General features: G+C 42.3%; 1 protein-coding gene across 5 annotated transcripts in view; it reads left to right on the forward strand.

The window, feature by feature from the left end:
- The window catches only part of LOC106608040 (1-phosphatidylinositol 4,5-bisphosphate phosphodiesterase beta-4), a 178,789-nt gene that overhangs the window by 109,360 nt on the left and 50,916 nt on the right, over positions 1-18,513 (forward strand). For all 5 annotated transcript variants that reach the window (XR_006770320.2, XM_082976989.1, XM_082976990.1 and 2 more), the window contains 11 exons: positions 4,575-4,628; positions 4,722-4,803; positions 5,411-5,511; positions 6,203-6,260; positions 8,714-8,822; positions 14,706-14,916; positions 15,042-15,135; positions 15,413-15,492; positions 17,740-17,824; positions 18,025-18,115; positions 18,261-18,356. Coding sequence is in view for 4 of the 5 variants with exons in the window: in XM_082976989.1 (XP_082833115.1) it covers positions 4,575-4,628; positions 4,722-4,803; positions 5,411-5,511; positions 6,203-6,260; positions 8,714-8,822; positions 14,706-14,916; positions 15,042-15,135; positions 15,413-15,492; positions 17,740-17,824; positions 18,025-18,115; positions 18,261-18,356 (1,061 nt within the window). In the remaining variant the exon portion in view is untranslated. The remainder of the gene's footprint in view (positions 1-4,574; positions 4,629-4,721; positions 4,804-5,410; positions 5,512-6,202; positions 6,261-8,713; positions 8,823-14,705; positions 14,917-15,041; positions 15,136-15,412; positions 15,493-17,739; positions 17,825-18,024; positions 18,116-18,260; positions 18,357-18,513) is intronic.

Here is an 18,513-nt window from a genome sequence, read left to right on the forward strand (position 1 = left end):
TGGACCTGGACAGAGAAAAGCTGCCTGTTGAAAGAGCACTTGGAATCCGATGGAACATTGAAAGAGATGCGTTTACCTTTCGAGTCATTGTCAAGAACAGACCCCTTACAAGAAGAGGTATTCTCTCTGTCAGCTCTGTTTATGATCCATTAGGTTTCCTCGCCCCATTCGTATTAAAGGCAAAGCAAATTCTTCAAGTGCTCTGCAAGCTAAAGTGTGGATGGGACGAAGTCATCCCCGAAGAACACTCTATTTCGTGGAAGAGATGGCTCTCAGAGCTAGACCAGCTTTCCAGATTCCAGATAGACAGGTGTATGATGCCTGAGAACTTTGGTCAAGTCAAGACCGCACAGCTGCATCACTTCAGTGACGCAAGTGAACAAGGTTATGGCACGGCAAGCTACCTTAGGTTCACAAACGGTATGGGAAAGGTCCACATTGCATTCATACTGGGGAAATCAAGGGTCACTCCACTCAAGCAGATGACGATCCCCAGACTGGAACTTGCTGCAGCAACATTGGCAGTGAGAGTGGACAGGATGTTAAGGTTGGAGCTCCAGATTGAACTTGAGGAGTCAACTTTCTGGACAGACAGCCAGTCTGTGCTAAAATACATCCGCAATGATACCAAGAGATACCATTCCTTTGTGGCTAATAGGGTTGCTATGATCCATGACCTATCGAAAGCAAAACAGTGGAGGTATTTGAACTCCAAACACAACCCAGCCGATGATGCTTCAAGAGGATTACATGTTGAAATTTTCCTGAACTCAAAGAGATGGCGCAAAGGACCAGAATTCCTGGAGAAAACAGAAACACAATGGCCAAAAGTCCCCGAGGAGCTTGGCTCCATCCCTTCGGATGACCCAGAGGTGAGAAAAGACGTCATCGTAAACAGTACATGTGTGGAGGAAAAGAGTCCGACCAGCAAACTGATCGAGTACTATTCAACATGGAACAGCTTGAAAAAAGCAGTTGCCTGGATGCTGAAACTGAAGAGACTTCTTCTACAGTTAAGCCAGAAAAGGAAAGTTCTCACACAAACTGATCCAGGTTCAGATCAGAGTCTGACAAACTCACTGAAGGAACAAATTGACAAGTTCAAACTGACATTTGGAAAAGAAAGTCTGTCTGTGGATGACCTAGATGAAGCAGAAAAGGCCATCATTCGATTTGAGCAACGACAGCACTATAAACAAGAAATTGCACTAGTTGTGAAAGGAAAACAATGTGCCAAGAGAAATGGCTCAATCTGTAAGCTTGATCCAATTGTTGACAATGGCATTCTGAGAGTGGGAGGAAGGTTAAGCAAAGCTGCTATGCCTACGGAACTAAAGAATCCTATGATCCTACCCAAAGACTCCTACATCTCCAGACTGATCTTACTCCACATCCATGAGCAGGTTGGCCACTCTGGGAGAGGTCACATGCTTTCTAGACTTCGCCAGCGATATTGGATACCAAATCAAATCAAATTGATTTATATAGCCCTTCGTACATCAGTTGATATCTCAAAGTGCTGTACAGAAACCCAGCCTAAAACCCCAAACAGCAAGCAAAGCATGTGAAAGAAGCACGGTGGCTAGGAAAAACTCCCTAGGAAAAACTCCCTAGAAAGGCCACCGGAATACCCTGTGCCAACTCCTTAGCAAGGAAGATCCTTAAGAGCTGTGTCTTCTGCAGGCGGATGCAAGCTAGAGCTGGAGAACAGAAGATGGCCGACCTTCCACAAGATCGGGTGTCACCTGATTTGCCGCCTTTCACCCATGTGGGCATAGATTACTTCGGCCCCATAGAGGTGAAGCGAGGCCGCGTTCATGTGAAGCGGTATGGTGTGATCTTTACTTGCCTTGTGAGTCGAGCTGTCCATCTAGAAGTTGCTAGTTATCTGGATACTGATTCCTGCATCAATGCCCTGCGCAGGTTCATCTGTCGAAGGGGCCCAGTCACAAGTATCAGAACAGACAATGGCACCAACTTTGTTGGAACACACAGAGAGCTAGGAGAAGCTCTGAAAGAGCTGGATCACAACAAGATTCAAAATGAATTACTGAAGGAAGGAGTGACATGGTCATTCAACCCTCCCTCTGGAGCCCACCATGGGGGGGTATGGGAGAGGTTGATCCGACTGGTGAAAAAGATCCTCTATTCAGTCCTTAAAGAGCAAGTACTGGATGATGAGGCTTTGCAGACAGCCTTGTGTGAAGTTGAGGCAATCATGAACGACAGACCAATCACAACTGTAACAAATGACCCTAATGATCTAGAACCCCTGACTCCGAACCATCTGCTTCATCTGAAAACAAAGCCAGTCCTGCCACCAGGACTATTCCAGAGAAGCGACCTATACTCACGAAGGAGATGGAAGCAAGTACAATATATTACTGACCTCTTCTGGAAGAGATGGATCAGGGAGTATCTTCCACTTATGCAGGAGCAGAACAAGTGGAACAAAACTAAGAGAAACTTCAGTCCTGGTGACCTTGTGGTCATCGTCGACGACACCGCCCATAGGAACTCTTGGCTAATGGGGCGTGTGGTGGAGGCTTTGCCAGGGGCCAAAGGTCTTGTCCGGAGCGTCTTGGTTAAGACCAAGACCAATATCTTACAGAGACCTATCAATAAACTCTGTCTGCTCCTGGAGTCGGCGGAGTGAGACACACACACACACACACACACACAGTGCTCCATCTTTGAATCACGTGCACCTCTGATTCGTTGATGTTGTAGTCATACATTTTTTGGACGTCATACTCTTGACATTTTTGGAAGTTGAACACCTGAACACTTCAACTCAGACTGAGATCTATGGACTATTTTCCTATATGGCACCTTGTATATTTGTATATAGCTATGAACTGTAATAGTGCTCTGGTATAGAATGTTTTGTGTATTGGCTCTACGTTTGAATATTAAGTAATTGTTGTCCATTCAGTGCAGTCAACAATTAGGGGCCGGTATGTTAGAGCCGATTTGGACATATTTGTATAAAAGACAGAACATTCAGAGCTCCATGTATATTTGTGTAAATATGAATGTATATGATGAAATATTAGGTACATACCTTTATGATTTATATTTACCTAATTGAGATGTATTCATTTGTTGTTAGTGCAACTTATTTTTTGCCCCCCCCTCTTGCCCATTCATTGTACTGCGGTAAGTGTGTTAGGATAAAGGCAGGTAGTTGGGCCTTCGGGGGGAGGAGTCCTTGCTAGACGCGGGAGCGGTATAGTTTTTTGACCATACAGACATACAGACATACAGACAGGTCATATTGTGTATTTTCCATATCAAGTAACCTATGTTTTAAGTTGATTGGATATTCATTTTCCTGTTAGATATAAGAAGAATAAACATTTTTGTTGCACCATATCCCTGGATCACATTGAATGTTTGGCTTTTTGGAAACCTTGAGTGTGGACTGTATGCGTACCAAACAACCCCACTTCAGGCTTGGGCAGTGGCTATGGTAAAGAGGAAAGGAAGCCACTACACACACACATTAGTAAACACACACACAGTAGTAAACACACACACAGTAGTAAACACACACACAGTAGTAAACACACACACACAGTAGTGAACACACACACATTAGTAAACACACACACAGTAGTAAACACACACACAGTAGTAAACACACACACAGTAGTAAACACACACACACAGTAGTGAACACACACACATTAGTAAACACACACACAGTAGTAAACACACACACAGTAGTGAACACACACACATTAGTAAACACACACACAGTAGTAAACACACACACAGTAGTAAACACACACACAGTAGTAAACACACACACAGTAGTGAACACACACACAGGGTAGTAAACACACACACACAGTAGTGAACACACACACACAGTAGTAAACACACACACAGTAGTAAACACACACACGTTAGTAAACACACACACATTAGTAAACACACACACAAACACAGTAGTAAACACACACACATTAGTGAACACACACATTAGTAAACACACACACACATTAATAAACACACACACACACAGTAGTGAACACACACACATTAGTAAACACACACACAAACACAGTAGTGAACACACACACATTAGTAAACACACACACATTAGTAAACACACACACAAACACAGTAGTAAACACACACACGTTAGTAAACACACACACATTAGTGAACACACACACATTAGTAAACACACACACAAACACAGTAGTAAACACACACACATTAGTAAACACACACACAAACACAGTAGTGAACACACACACACACACAGTAGTAAACACACACAGACAAACACACACACACACACACACATTCATACAACATTACACACACAGACACAGATGCACACACACACTTCAACAACGTTCGTCCTATGTTCTGCTTCAAGAAACACACACCTCAACAACGTCCATCCTATGTTCTACTTCAAGAAACACACACACACCTCAACAACGTCCATCCTATGTTCTACTTCAAGAAACACACACACACCTCAACAACGTCCATCCTATGTTCTGCTTCAAGAAACACACACACCTAAACATGTGTTGTGTCTTTCCTATTTTTAGTTGGATGAGGATGTGCTTTCTGACCAATGTGAACGGCAAGATCCCAGTGAGAACGTAAGAGATACTTCATTTAGTAAAAACATTTATCAGCAGTCATTTGATTGATGAACTTTGTGATGACAGCCTACTCTCTCCTCTCTGTTTCAGCATCACACGGACGTTTGCATCTGGGAAAACAGAGAAAGGAATCTTTCAGGCTCTGAAGGAACTGGGTCTGCCTAGTGGAAAGGTGCGCTGGAAGTGTGTGTGTGCGTGTGTTCATGACGGGTTTGTCTGATGTTGTGCATGGTAACTTGCTGTCGTTGGATCTATCATTTAACTAAACCCTGAGTATACCAAACATTAGGAACACCTTCCAAATATTGATTTACACCCACCCTTCTCAATTCGTCGGGGCATGGACTCTACAAGGTGTCGAAAGCGTTCCACAGGAATTCTGGCTCATGTTGACTCCATTGCTTCCCACAGTTGTGTCAAGTTGACTGGATGTCCTTTGGGTGGTGGACCATTCTTGATACACACAGGAAACTGTTGAGCGTAAAAAATTCTGGCACCTACTACCATAACCTGTTCAAAAGCGCTTAAATCTTTGTCTTGCCCATTCACCCTCTGAATGGCACACATACATAATCAATGTCTCAAATGTCTCAAGGCTTAAAAATCCTTATTTAACCTGTCTCCTCCCCTTCATCTACACTGATTGAAGTGGATTTAACAAGTGACATCAATAAGGGATCATAGCTTTCACCTGGATTCACCTGGTCAGTCTATGTCATGGAAAGAGCAGGCGTTCATAATGTTTTGTACACTCAGTGTATAACGTTATCTCCCCTCAGAGCGAGGAGATAGAAGACTCAGCCTTCCCCTTTGACATCTTCTACGCCCTGACTCAGAAGATCTGCCCTCGTACTGACATCCAGGAACTCTTCAACAAAATGTGAGTTGTCACTAGCTCTACTCCCCAGACCTCTTTTACTGTACTCTCTACCCTCAATAGCTACTCTGTTCTACTTCAGCCTACTGTAGAAAGCTAACTGCACCCTCAATGCTAGTCACATCTAAGTGTGTAGTTAGTGTAGGAGTAACAAGGTCTGTTTTGCTCACTGGGAAGACATTTACAGTCCAACATCTACAACATTTTATTGCTATGTATTTTTCCAGCATATTCCCAACTGTGATTCTGATAGTAATGAGATATTTAGTAACGGCCGCTTGTTCAACTGTTGTGTTGATAGCTGTAGTGTAGACACCATGTGAATGACAGGGAATAGAGAGTTGAAGTAGAGTGAGAGAGAGAGAGAGTTGTAGTGTGTTGGTGTTTGGTTGAGAGATCAACATTTGTTAAACAGTCTTCAGCTTCTCTACTAATACCTGTAACCTCTGGAAAACCTAACCTGCTTAAAGAGTGACACATTAACACATTTGTTTTAAACTAACTCAACAGTATTTAAATGTTTGACCTGTGGTGATTTTAACATGTAGAAATGTTGATATAAAAATGTAACACGACAGTGTTGGGTTTTGACCCTTTAAAAAACCCTTCTGCTTTCTAGTTACTGACTGACTGACTGGCTGAGAGGGTTTTTAAGAAACATAACATTTTGTTTTTCTAATTAATTCCTTTGCAGCAATGGGGACAAAAGTGATTTTTTAAACGTAGACCAGTTAGTCAGCTTTCTGAATGAAGTAAGCTCTTTATCATTCATTAACTTCTCTGTGTGACTGCTTGACCCCTACCCTCTCACCTGACACAGGGTAGAAGTTGCTCTTAGGCAATGATATAGGATCGGTTTCAGATGACCCTCCTCAAATCCTTAAAGGAACATTTCACCATTTGCGACTTCATATTCATCGTCTCCAGCACCTCCCCAACATCAACGTGTGAAAATGGCGTGTTTCTAATGTTCTGTAAAATATTACGAAGGCAGTTCGTAGGCAATACCTACTTACAATTGGTCATAATCACACGAATAACACAGATGATGTCATTGGAAACACTTATCTTGCTATATATTTTTTACTGTAAAACATAGAAACACAACATTTTCTCATATGTTGATGTTGTGGTGGAGATGATAAATATGAAGTTCAAAAATGGGGAACAACTGATCTTAGATCAGTGTCTGTAGGGGTAACTTCATCCTGCCCCTCTCAGCTGCTTGCCCCCATCCCCGACCAATACTGAACAAATATCTAAATGCAACATGTAAAGTGTTGGTCCCATGTTTCATGAGCTGAAATAAAAGACCCCAAAAAATTTCCATAACCACAAAAAGCTTACTTCGCTCAAATGTTGAGCACAAATTTGTTAACATCCCTGTTAGTGAGCATTTCTCCTTTGCCAAGAAAATCTATCCACCTGACAGGTGTGGCATATCAAGAAGCTGATTAAACAGCATGATCATTACACAGGTGCACCTCATGATGGGGACAAAATGTGCCACTCTAAAATGTGCAGTTTTGTCGCACAACACAATGCCACAGATTTCTCAAGTTTTGAGGGAGCATGCAATTGGCATGCTGACTGCAGGAATGTCCAACAGAGCTGTTTCCTGAGAATGTAATGTTAATTTCTCTACCATAAGCCGTCTCCAACGTCGTTTTAGAGAATTTGGCAGTACGCCCCACTAGCCTCACAACCACAGACCACGTGTAACCACGCCAGCCCAGGACCTCTACATCCGGCTTCTTCACCTGCGGGATGGTCAGAGTCTAGTCACCCGGACAGCTGATGAAACTGAGGAGTATTTCTGTCTGTAATAAAGCCCTTTTGTGGGGAAAAACTCATTCTGATTGGCTGGGCCTGGCTCCCCAATTTCAGCCAATTGAAATAAATAAATTACGCCCTAATCTATTTCACATGACTGGGCAGGGCCACAGCTATACTGTAGGCCCACCCACTTGGGAGCCAGGCCCACCCATGGCTGTGACCCTGCCCAGGCATGTGAAATAGATTAGGGCCTAATTAATTTATTTCAATTGGCTGATTTCTTTATATAAACTCAGTAAAATTGTTGAAATTGTTGCATGTTGCGTTTATATTTTTGTTCAGTATATTTCTCCCCAGCCCCGCCTACTTGTGACTGTTTGTGTAACCATGGCAACTGGGGGGGGGGGGGCTTTCTGTTTGGCTATTTTGTCTGGTTTCTGTCTACTTGCCTGCCTGCCTTCAAGTTTCAAATGTTTTATTGTCACGTGCACTAGTACAGTGAAATACTTTTCTTGCTTTCTCTTTCCAAACAATGCAGTGATCAATATCAGTTCCTATTCCCCTTCTTTTGTGCTAGTGGTCTCTGCTTTGGCTGAAAACATACCTGCTTCCACTTCTATCTACTGTATGTATGTGCGGATGCTTCTCTTTCTCTGTGTGCAATGCTGAAGTGAATGCCCATTAGTACAAAGGCTGTGAATGCTACCTGCTATAGTGACAAGTGGTGTTGTTCTGATCCCTGCTGATGTGTGAATCTCTACCCTCTCTGCATGTGAGACCACACGCGTTCCCTACCTTTGGCCAACACACACCTCCTCTCCCCACCCCATTGCAGTAGCTCTGTATCAGTAATTGTGGCATTTTGGTTTTCATTTGAACACCCACAAATGAAAGATGTGTTTGTACCAGGGTTAGTACTATATACATTGTCACTGTGTCAGTCTAAACTGTTACTCGCTGTTGTTTGTCAGCTGTGTGTGTGTTTAGTCTCTTGTTATAATGGTCCCAATCCTGACCTGACTGATGTGAAGCAGAGGTGGTGCAGTGAGCAACACTTGCATGATGAGTAGCCTAACGCTAGCTTGAGACCTGAAAACTGCCGTTAGCTCCAGGAGTTAATGCCTAGGCATTGGCTCAGCGGGCTAAAATAGTCTTGTGGTACCCAAACAAAAACCGGGTTCAAACTCAGTTGGTAACATGACTTGTGCACGTAAAGTTTCCTCAAAGTAAAATAAATAAATAAACAGTTTCTTGAAAGTTTTGCCAAAAGCATGCATTAGTGTCCATGGCGAGATTTACGCAAAGGTTTCAATTACATTCACATTTCTCAAGTTAGGAATGGGACATATTTCCTTAGAGTGCGGTGACATGCATGTGTACAGTATGTGCTTGTGAGTGTGACAATGTTGTGTGTCATTACTTTCTCCAGAATCAGCGCGACCCGCGGCTAAATGAGATCCTGTTCCCCTTCTACGACCCGAAACGAGCAATGCAGATAATCGAGAAGTACGAGAGAGACCCAGACCTCAAGAAGAAAGGTGAGAGGGATGGATGCAGAGATAGAGAGAGAGATGTGAAGACGAAAGGTGAGAGTGGAGTGGATGGAGAGGAGGAGAACAAGAGAGGATTCTCCAAAGCCCAGTCTTGCTGTATACAATACTCCAGTCTTGCCTTTTCATTAGCATGTACCGCCCTCTCCTGGTGCATAACACATTTCATTAGCATGTACTGCCCTCTCCTGGTGAATAACACATTTCATTAGCATGTACTGCCCTCTCCTGGTGAATAACACATTTCATTAGCATGTACCGCCCTCTCCTGGTGCATAACACATTTCATTAGCATGTACTGCCCTCTCCTGGTGAATAACACATTTCATTAGCATGTACTGCCCTCTCCTGGTGAATAACACATTTCATTAGCATGTACTGCCCTCTCCTGGTGAATAACACATTTCATTAGCATGTACCGCCCTCTCCTGGTGCATAACACATTTCATTAGCATGTACTGCCCTCTCCTGGTGAATAACACATTTCATTAGCATGTACTGCCCTCTCCTGGTGCATAACACATTTCATTAGCATGTACCGCCCTCTCCTGGTGAATAACACATTTCATTAGCATGTACTGCCCTCTCCTGGTGCATAACACATTTCATTAGCATGTACTGCCCTCTCCTGGTGAATAACACATTTCATTAACATGTACCGCCCTCTCCTGGTGAATAACACATTTCATTAGCATGTACTGCCCTCTCCTGGTGAATAACACATTTCATTAGCATGTACTGCCCTCTCCTGGTGAATAACACATTTCATTAGCATGTACTGCCCTCTCCTGGTGAATAACACATTTCATTAACATGTACTGCCCTCTCCTGGTGAATAACACATATCATTAGCATGTACTGCCCTCTCCTGGTGAATAACACATTTCATTAGCATGTACCGCCCTCTCCTGGTGAATAACACATTTCATTAGCATGTACTGCCCTCTCCTGGTGAATAACACATTTCATTAGCATGTACCGCCCTCTCCTGGTGAATAACACATTTCATTAACATGTACTGCCCTCTCCTGGTGAATAACACATTTCATTAGCATGTACCGCCCTCTCCTGGTGCATAACACATTTATTTAGCATGTACTGCCCTCTCCTGGTGAATAACACATTTCATTAGCATGTACCGCCCTCTCCTGGTGAATAACACATTTCATTAACATGTACTGCCCTCTCCTGGTGAATAACACATTTCATTAACATGTACTGCCCTCTCCTGGTGAATAACACATTTCATTAGCATGTACTGCCCTCTCCTGGTGAATAACACATTTCATGAATATGTACTGCCCTCTCCTGGTGCATAACACATTTCATAAACATGTACTGCCCGCTCCTGGTGAATAACACATTTCATTAGCATGTACTGCCCTCTCCTGGTGCATAACACATTTCATTAGCATGTACTGCCCTCTCCTGGTGAATAACACATTTCATTAGCATGTACCGCCCTCTCCTGGTGAATAACACATTTCATTAGCATGTACTGCCCTCTCCTGGTGAATAGCACATTTCTTTAGCAGGTACTGCCCTCTCCCGGTGAATAGCACATTTATTTAGCATGTACTGCCCTCTCCTGGTGAATAACACATTTCATAAACATGTACTGCCCGCTCCTGGTGAATAACACATTTCATTAGCATGTACTGCCCTCTCCTGGTGAATAACACATTTCATTAGCATGTACTGCCCTCTCCTGGTGCATAACACATTTCATTAGCATGTACTGCCCTCTCCTGGTGAATAACACATTTCATTAGCATGTACTGCCCTCTCCTGGTGAATAACACATTTCATTAGCATGTACTGCCCTCTCCTGGTGCATAACACATTTCATTAACATGTACTGCCCTCTCCTGGTGAATAACACATTTCATTAGCATGTACTGCCCTCTCCTGGTGAATAACACATTTCATTAGCATGTACTGCCCTCTCCTGGTGAATAACACATATCATTAGCATGTACCGCCCTCTCCTGGTGAATAACACATTTCATTAGCATGTACTGCCCTCTCCTGGTGAATAGCACATTTCTTTAGCAGGTACTGCCCTCTCCCGGTGAATAGCACATTTATTTAGCAGGTACTGCCCTCTCCTGGTGAATAACACATTTCTTTAGCAGGTACTGCCCTCTCCCGGTGAATTAACACAACAGCATCACTGCCCTCAACTATACAGTCGTGGCCAAAAGTTTTCAGAATGTCACAAATATTAATTTCCACAAAGTTTGCTGCTTCAGTTTCTTTAGCTTTTTTTGTCAGATGTTACTATGGAATACTGAAGTATAATTACAAGCATTTCATAAGTGTCAAAGGCTTTTATTGACAATTACATGAAGTTGATGCAGAGTCAATATTTGCAGTGTTGACCCTTCTTTTTGAAGACCTCTGCAATCCGCCCTGGCATGCTGTCAATTAACTTCTGGGCCACATTCTGACTGATGGCAGCCCATTCTTGCATAATCAATGCTTGGAGTTTGTCAGAATTTGTGGGTTTTTGTTTGTCCACCCGCCTCTTGAGGATTGACCACAAGTTCTCAATGGGATTAAGGTCTGGGGAGTTTCCTGGCCATGGACCCAAAATATCGATGTTTTGTTCCCCGAGCCACTTAGTTATCACTTTTGCCTTGTGGCAAGGTGCTCCATCATGCTGGAAAAGGCATTGTTCGTCACCAAACTGTTCCTGGATGGTTGGGAGAAGTTGCTCTCGGAGGATGTGTTGGTACCATTCTTTATTCATGGCTGTGTTCTTAGGCAAAAGTGTGAGTGAGCCCACTCCCTTGGTTGAGAAGCAACCCCACACATGAATGGTCTCAGGATGCTTTACTGTTGGCATGACACAGGACTGATGGTAGCACTCACCTTGTCTTCTCCGGACAAGCCTTTTTCCGGATGCCCCAAACAATCGGAAAGAGGATTCATCAGAGAAAATTACTTTAACCCAGTCCTCAGCAGTCCAATCCCTGTACCTTTTGCAGAGTATCAGTCTGTCCCTGATGTTTTTCCTGGAGAGAAGTGGCTTCTTTGCTGCCCTTCTTGACACCAGGCCATCCTCCAAAAGTCTTCGCCTCACTGTGCGTGCAGATGCACTCACACCTGCCTGCTGCCATTCCTGAGCAAGCTCTGTACTGGTGGTGCCCCGATCCAGCAGCTGAATCAACTTTAGGAGACGGTCCTGGCGCTTGCTGGACTTTCTTGGGCGCCCTGAAGCCTTCTTCACAACAATTGAACCTCTCTCCTTGAAGTTCTTGATGATCCGATAAATGGTTGATTTAGGTGCAATCTTACTGGCAGCAATATCCTTGCCTGTGAAGCCCTTTTTGTGCAAAGCAATGATGACGGCACGTGTTTCCTTGCAGGTAACCATGCTTGACAGAGGAAGAACAATTATTCCATGCACCAACCTCCTTTTGAAGCTTCCAGTCTGTTATTCGAACTCAATCAGTATGACAGAGTGATCAGCCTTGTCCTCGTCAACACTCACACCTGTGTTAACGAGAGAATCACTAACATGATGTCAGCTGGTCCTTTTGTGGCAGGGCTGAAATGTAGTGGAAATGTTTTTGGGGGATTCAGTTCATTTGCATGGCAAAGAGGGACTTTGCAATTAATTGCAATTCATCTGATCACTCGTCATAACATTCTGGAGTATATGCAAATTGCCATCATGCAAGCAACAGACTTTGTGAAAATTAATATTTGTGTCATTCTCAAAACTTTTGGCCACGACTGTACATGTTGGATGTGTGAGTGTTGACTGATAATAAGTGAAGAAAATCTAAATCTGTGTATGTAGCAACGGTCATCAACATACATTTTTTTTTACAATTCTCGTAAATGCAACAGTTGGATAATGGATAAAAATACTCCAAACCTTTTGCATTTTTATAATCCATCAGATATTGACTGAATTATAGCACACACAAAAAAAAAAAAAAACATTTTACTGGCAAGGAGTTCAGGGATTTTTGTGTTAATTCAGGTATTCAGTTTATTGTAAAATTGCACTTTTTAAAATGTATTAGAATGCACTCATACAATAAGAAAATGTATATATCAGGTATTTTTGTATATATGTTGTGGTAAAATAAACAAAAATATAGGTGCCTCATTTGCATAAATACATTACATTACATTACATTTAAGTCATTTAGCAGACGCTCTTATCCAGAGCGACTTACAAAATGGTGCATTCACTAAATACAAAGGGGGTATTTGCATATATGACCTCATGTACATAAAGGGGTGTAACAGGGATGCAACCACGCACAGCTGTGAGCTGTAACTTTAATAACGTTGGCTTTAAACACAACAAACTCATGTCGGGAAAGGAAAATAAAGTAACTAATCTATGCCTGTTCTGATAAAAACTTTTAGGCATTTAGACTCGGGGGATGCCCTGCTTGACCACACCCTCCTTCCTTGCTCCTGGCCTGCCCTGCCTCATCCACCAATCCATTTGTTTTTATGGACAGAAAAGAGCAGAAGCTCTGAGCTGTCCGATCAGGCCCATTGTCTATTGTCGTCAACCACAAACACTTGTTCTGTCTACCCTACCTGCACTCACCTGTTCTGTCTAGTCTGCCTCATTAATTACTGTTGTCATGTTCTCTTGCATAATTTAACAAGAGTGGCAATAGCAGGATACCCTTGGATTAATAATCAACATGTTTGGCATAGATTACACCTATCTAAACATACTTTACATTGTTTGCGAGATCAGACATAATATCACTATAATCCGAGTGTTCATTTTCGGAAGTTGCTTTCATTTCAGCGCATCTAATTTGTAAACATTTCAACTGTATTAAATTATTACTTTTTTTAATTGCATAAAAATGAACACCCATCATCTTTCTTCTCTTTCTGGTGATCAAAGTGTCGAGACGGTGCGATAAATCCCAGACAAAGCTTCAGCATTATAGATATAATGGAAAAACAATACATGTGTTCGAATACCCATACTACCATACAGCTTCGCCTGTTTACCGGAAGTTGATGCTGTTGCTATGCAACCTCTTGCTATCATAACAAAAGACTAGCTAGACATTTTACGATTTCAGGTGTGTTCGTAAATTCAATATGGCGTGCCAGAGCGTTGTCAGATTGCCCATTCGTAAATTCAGAGCGTTTCGCTCTCGGAGCGCATCGCTGGACGCTCTGGCCGAGGAGTAGGGTTGGTCCAAGCGTTCTGACCTCAACAGCAGTCAAGCACCCAAGCTAACTGGCTAGCTATTTCCAGACAAATGAGAGAATATCTCACTAATGCCATTTACTCGCCCAATCAGAGGTGGTTAGGCTGTTTTCATGTTATCCAGAGCGTTGGTGACTGTAACTGTGCTACTGGCAACAATTTAATTACTCTTTTTTTTGCCGACGTTTACTAACACCGGTCATATATTATATGGGTGTTGAGCGTTCGTAAATCCATCAGTTATTCTGCGCTCTGGCAAACAGACGAGAGTGCTCTGAAATCGGAGTAGATGGGAAGAATTAACAATGTCTATTGAGAACTCACAACCACTATACCACTTAGCCAAGAATGACGTGAATAATCAAATCAATAAATGTTGGGTAGTTAGTTAGATAGCATATAGTTAATATACTGCCTGGCAAGTTCGATGTATTAGTAGCCAACTAACGTTAGGATGGTAACTAGATAACATACCGGTACATACTGTAATGCATGAAAGCAATTAATCCATCGAGATTTAAGTGACAAGGGGATTTTTTCACCTCTCAAACACAGGAAATAGATGGCTGAAAAAAGACAGATCTTCAGCTGGGCAGGGCTAATTTATGTCAAATTTAGCAGACCTCCTTACACACTCTCCATCCACTCCTCCTACACTCCCCCAGGCCGTATGTCCAGTGATGGCTTCTGCAGGTACCTGATGTCAGATGAGAATGCCCCGGTGTTCCTGGACTGTCTTGAGCTGTACCAGGACATGGAACAGCCGCTGGCTCACTACTTCATTGCCTCCTCCCACAACACCTACTTGACCGGGAGGCAGTTTGGAGGAAAGTCCTCCGTGGAGATGTACAGACAGGTTCTGCTCTCCGGCTGCAGGTAGGTGTGGGGGGACAGGGTGTGGGGTGGTGGTGAGATGGTGGCGGGGAGGGTATGGGGGGTTGTGTGTGTATGTGTGTGTTTATATACAGTATGTAAACTGTTTTGTATGTGTATGATGTCAGGTGTGTAGAACTGGACTGCTGGGATGGAAAAGGAGAAGACCAGGAACCTATCATCACTCATGGCAAGGCTATGTGTACTGACATCCTCTTTAAGGTACACACACACTCTCACACACACACAAAACACTCTTTCACTCATTCAGATTTGTCTGATCATTCAGACAACTTTTGTATGAATTAGATATAGTAAGTCTACCCTCTTGTGTTCATAAATTGATACTGCATCTAATTGAGACCTGCAGATCCATTTGAATTTACTCTGTAGTTATTGATCAGACACTCTTATCCAGAGACTTATAGCAAGGGATATATAATGGATTCAATGTGGTTCTAACATCAATCCCCATGTTGTTGTTTCCCCCCTCAAACAGGATGTGATCTCAGCCATCAGAGAAACAGCCTTTGTGACATCTGAGTATCCTGTGATCCTGTCATTTGAAAACCACTGCAGGTAGAATTTCTAGTGCTGAGCGATTAGTGCTTTTTGAGGTTGGTTCGATTATTGAAAAATAATAAAGGTTTTTGATTTTTGTTAGATTGTTTGGGTTGAAGGCTGTAACAACACAGAATAAAACAATTAATACAAGTCCCATGATGGTAGACATGCCCATTACTGCTTATCACTTATTAACCATCATTTATTCACATGAGCTTACTTTAATAACATATTTCAGTTGTGTATATTACATTTGTTTAATTTGATGACTTTATTATTTCATTCCATTTCATCATCTCATCTCTATAGAGCTGCTTGCTATACTGTCTGACAAAATCACTATTTTGTAGTTCTTCAATGTAAATAAGGCATACTTCTATGACTGTAATTTCGGGTAGAGATACCTCATGACGCGACAGCTGCTCTGTATATCTCCTGACCATCGTGCGTTCTTCAGTCTCTTCTAGATAAACCTTGCGCATTGACTTCACAGAAAAAAACGGAATGAAATGGGATTCAAATAATTGAACCGACGTCGGCCAATTAGCTGTTTAAAAATGATTAACTGAAATGTCAGTTAATAACAGCACCAAGGATTTCACAATGATCCAGAATGTTAAAAAAAATATTATACATGACAATGTTATTTATTCCATTACGTCCGATTGAATTACATGTAACAGTGTAACTATTATGAATTTGTAATTTAATTACAAAAAAGTTGGGGGGGGAATGGAACTAACACTCACACTTTTCTTACAAGCGCTGACTTTGCTGATAACTACAGTACCAGTCAAATGTTTGGACACACCTACTAATTCCAGTGGTTTTCTTTATTTTGTATTATTTTCTACATTGTAGAATAATAGTGAAGACATCAAAACTATGAAATAATACATATGGAATCATGTAGTAACCAAAAAGTGTTAAACAAATCAAAATAGATTTTATATTTGAGATTCTTCAAAGTAGCCACCCTTTGCCTTGATGACTGCTTTGCACACTCTTGGCATTCTCTCAACCAGCTTCATGAGGTAGTCACCTGGAATGCATTTCAATTAACAGGTGTGCCTTGTTAAAAGTGAATTTGTGGAATTTCTTTCCTTCTTAATGCTTTTTAGCCAATCAGTTGTGTTGTGACAAGGTAGGGATGGTATACAGAAGATAGCCCTATTTGGTAAAAGACCAAGTCCGTATTATGGCAAGAACAGCTCAAATAAGCAAAGAGAAACGACAGTCCATCATTACTTTAAGACATGAAGGTCAGTCAATACGGAAAATGTCAAGAACTTTGAACGTTTCTTCAAGTGCAGTCGCAAAAACCATCAAGCGTTATGATGAAACTGGCTCTCATGAGGACCGCCACAGGAAAAGAGTACCCAGAGTTACCTCTGCTGCAGAGGATAAGTTCATTAGAGTTACAAGCCTCAGAAATCGCACCTCACAGAGTTCAACTTACAGACACATCTCAACATCAACTGTTCAGAGGAGACTGTGTGAATTAGGCCTTCATGGTCAAATTGCTGCAAAGAAACCACTACAAAAGGACACCAATAAGAAGAAAAGACTTGCTTCGGCCAAGACACACCAGCAATAGACATGAGACCGGTGGACATCTGTCCTTTGGTCTGGAGTCCATATTGGAGATTTTTGGTTCCAACCGCCGTTTCTTTGTGGGTGAACGGATGATCTCCACATGTGTATTTCCCACCGTAAAGCATAGAGGAGGTGTTATGGTGGGGAGGTTCTTTGCTGGTGACACTGTCTGTGATTTATTTAGAATTCAAGGCACACTTAACCAGCTTGTCTACCAAAGCATTCTGCAGTGATACACCATCCCATCTGGTTTGCGCTTAGTGGGACTATCATTTGTTTTTCAACAGGACAATGACCCAAAACAAACCTCCAGGCTGTGTAAGGGCTATTTGACAAATTGAGATGGTTTGGGATGAGTCGGATCGCAGAGTGAAGGAAAAGCAGCCAACAAGTGCTCAGCATATGTGGGAACTCCTTCAAGACTGTTGGAAAACCATTCCAGGTGAAGCTGGTTGAGAGAATGCCAAGAGTGTGGAAAGCTGTCATCAAGGCAATATATTTTGATTTGTTTAACACTTTTTGGTCACTACATGATTCCATATCTGTTATTTCGTAGTTTTGATGTCTTCACTATTCTACAATGTAGAAAATAGTCAAAATAAAGAAAAACTCTTGAATGAGTAGGTGTGTCCAAACTTTTGACTGGTTTGATCCTGTGTGTTTTAGTAAACCCCAGCAGTACAAGATGGCTCGGTACTGTGAGGAGATCTTTGGAGACTACCTACTGAGGCATCCTCTCGAGGGATACACTGTGAGCAATCTACCTGCTACCACACTATATCTGTCTTTCTCCTTTCTACAGTGTCTATCTGTACCGTGTCTGATAGTTCATCATGGTTGAACATAATAAACAATATGGATGTGATGTTTTCATGCTACAAAAAAATGGACCATTTACTGTAAATGTCTCCTTCCATTTTGTAAAAAAGGAAAGTTTGTTGTTGTTGCCAGGTTGAAGCGGGTCGTCCCTTGCCTTCTCCCATCGACCTCAAACGCAAAATCCTCATCAAAAACAAACGCTTGAAACCCGAGGTGGAACAGAGTACGTATACAGTGACAGTCAACTTTATGCAAGAATAGTTTTATATCTGCAGTTACAGATGTTGCTACTGCTGGACTGTTCTCTCACTCTGTATGATGGTTTTGTTGACTACACTATGTTGACTTGTGTTGTTGTTGTTCTACAGAGCAGTTAGAGTCCTTTAAGAAGCACATGGAGGCTGGAGAGACCAACACACCAGCTATCTTACTGGGAGCAGAGACAGAGGAAGATGTGGAGAATGGTGAGCGTGTGTGTGTGTGTACACGAGGGTTCTTCTTTTCCTTCTTGTTCTGGTGTGTAGTCACTTTGGAGACTGAGATATTCAGGCACTTTGTATCAGTTCACTAGAGGATGTGTGTGTCTTTGTGACTGTGTGTGTGTGTGTTGGAGGGTAACCG

The sequence above is a fragment of the Salmo salar genome, chromosome 06 (assembly GCF_965601325.2).
Source record: "Salmo salar chromosome 06, fSalSal1, whole genome shotgun sequence".
In the NCBI taxonomy this organism is placed as follows: domain Eukaryota; kingdom Metazoa; phylum Chordata; class Actinopteri; order Salmoniformes; family Salmonidae; genus Salmo; species Salmo salar.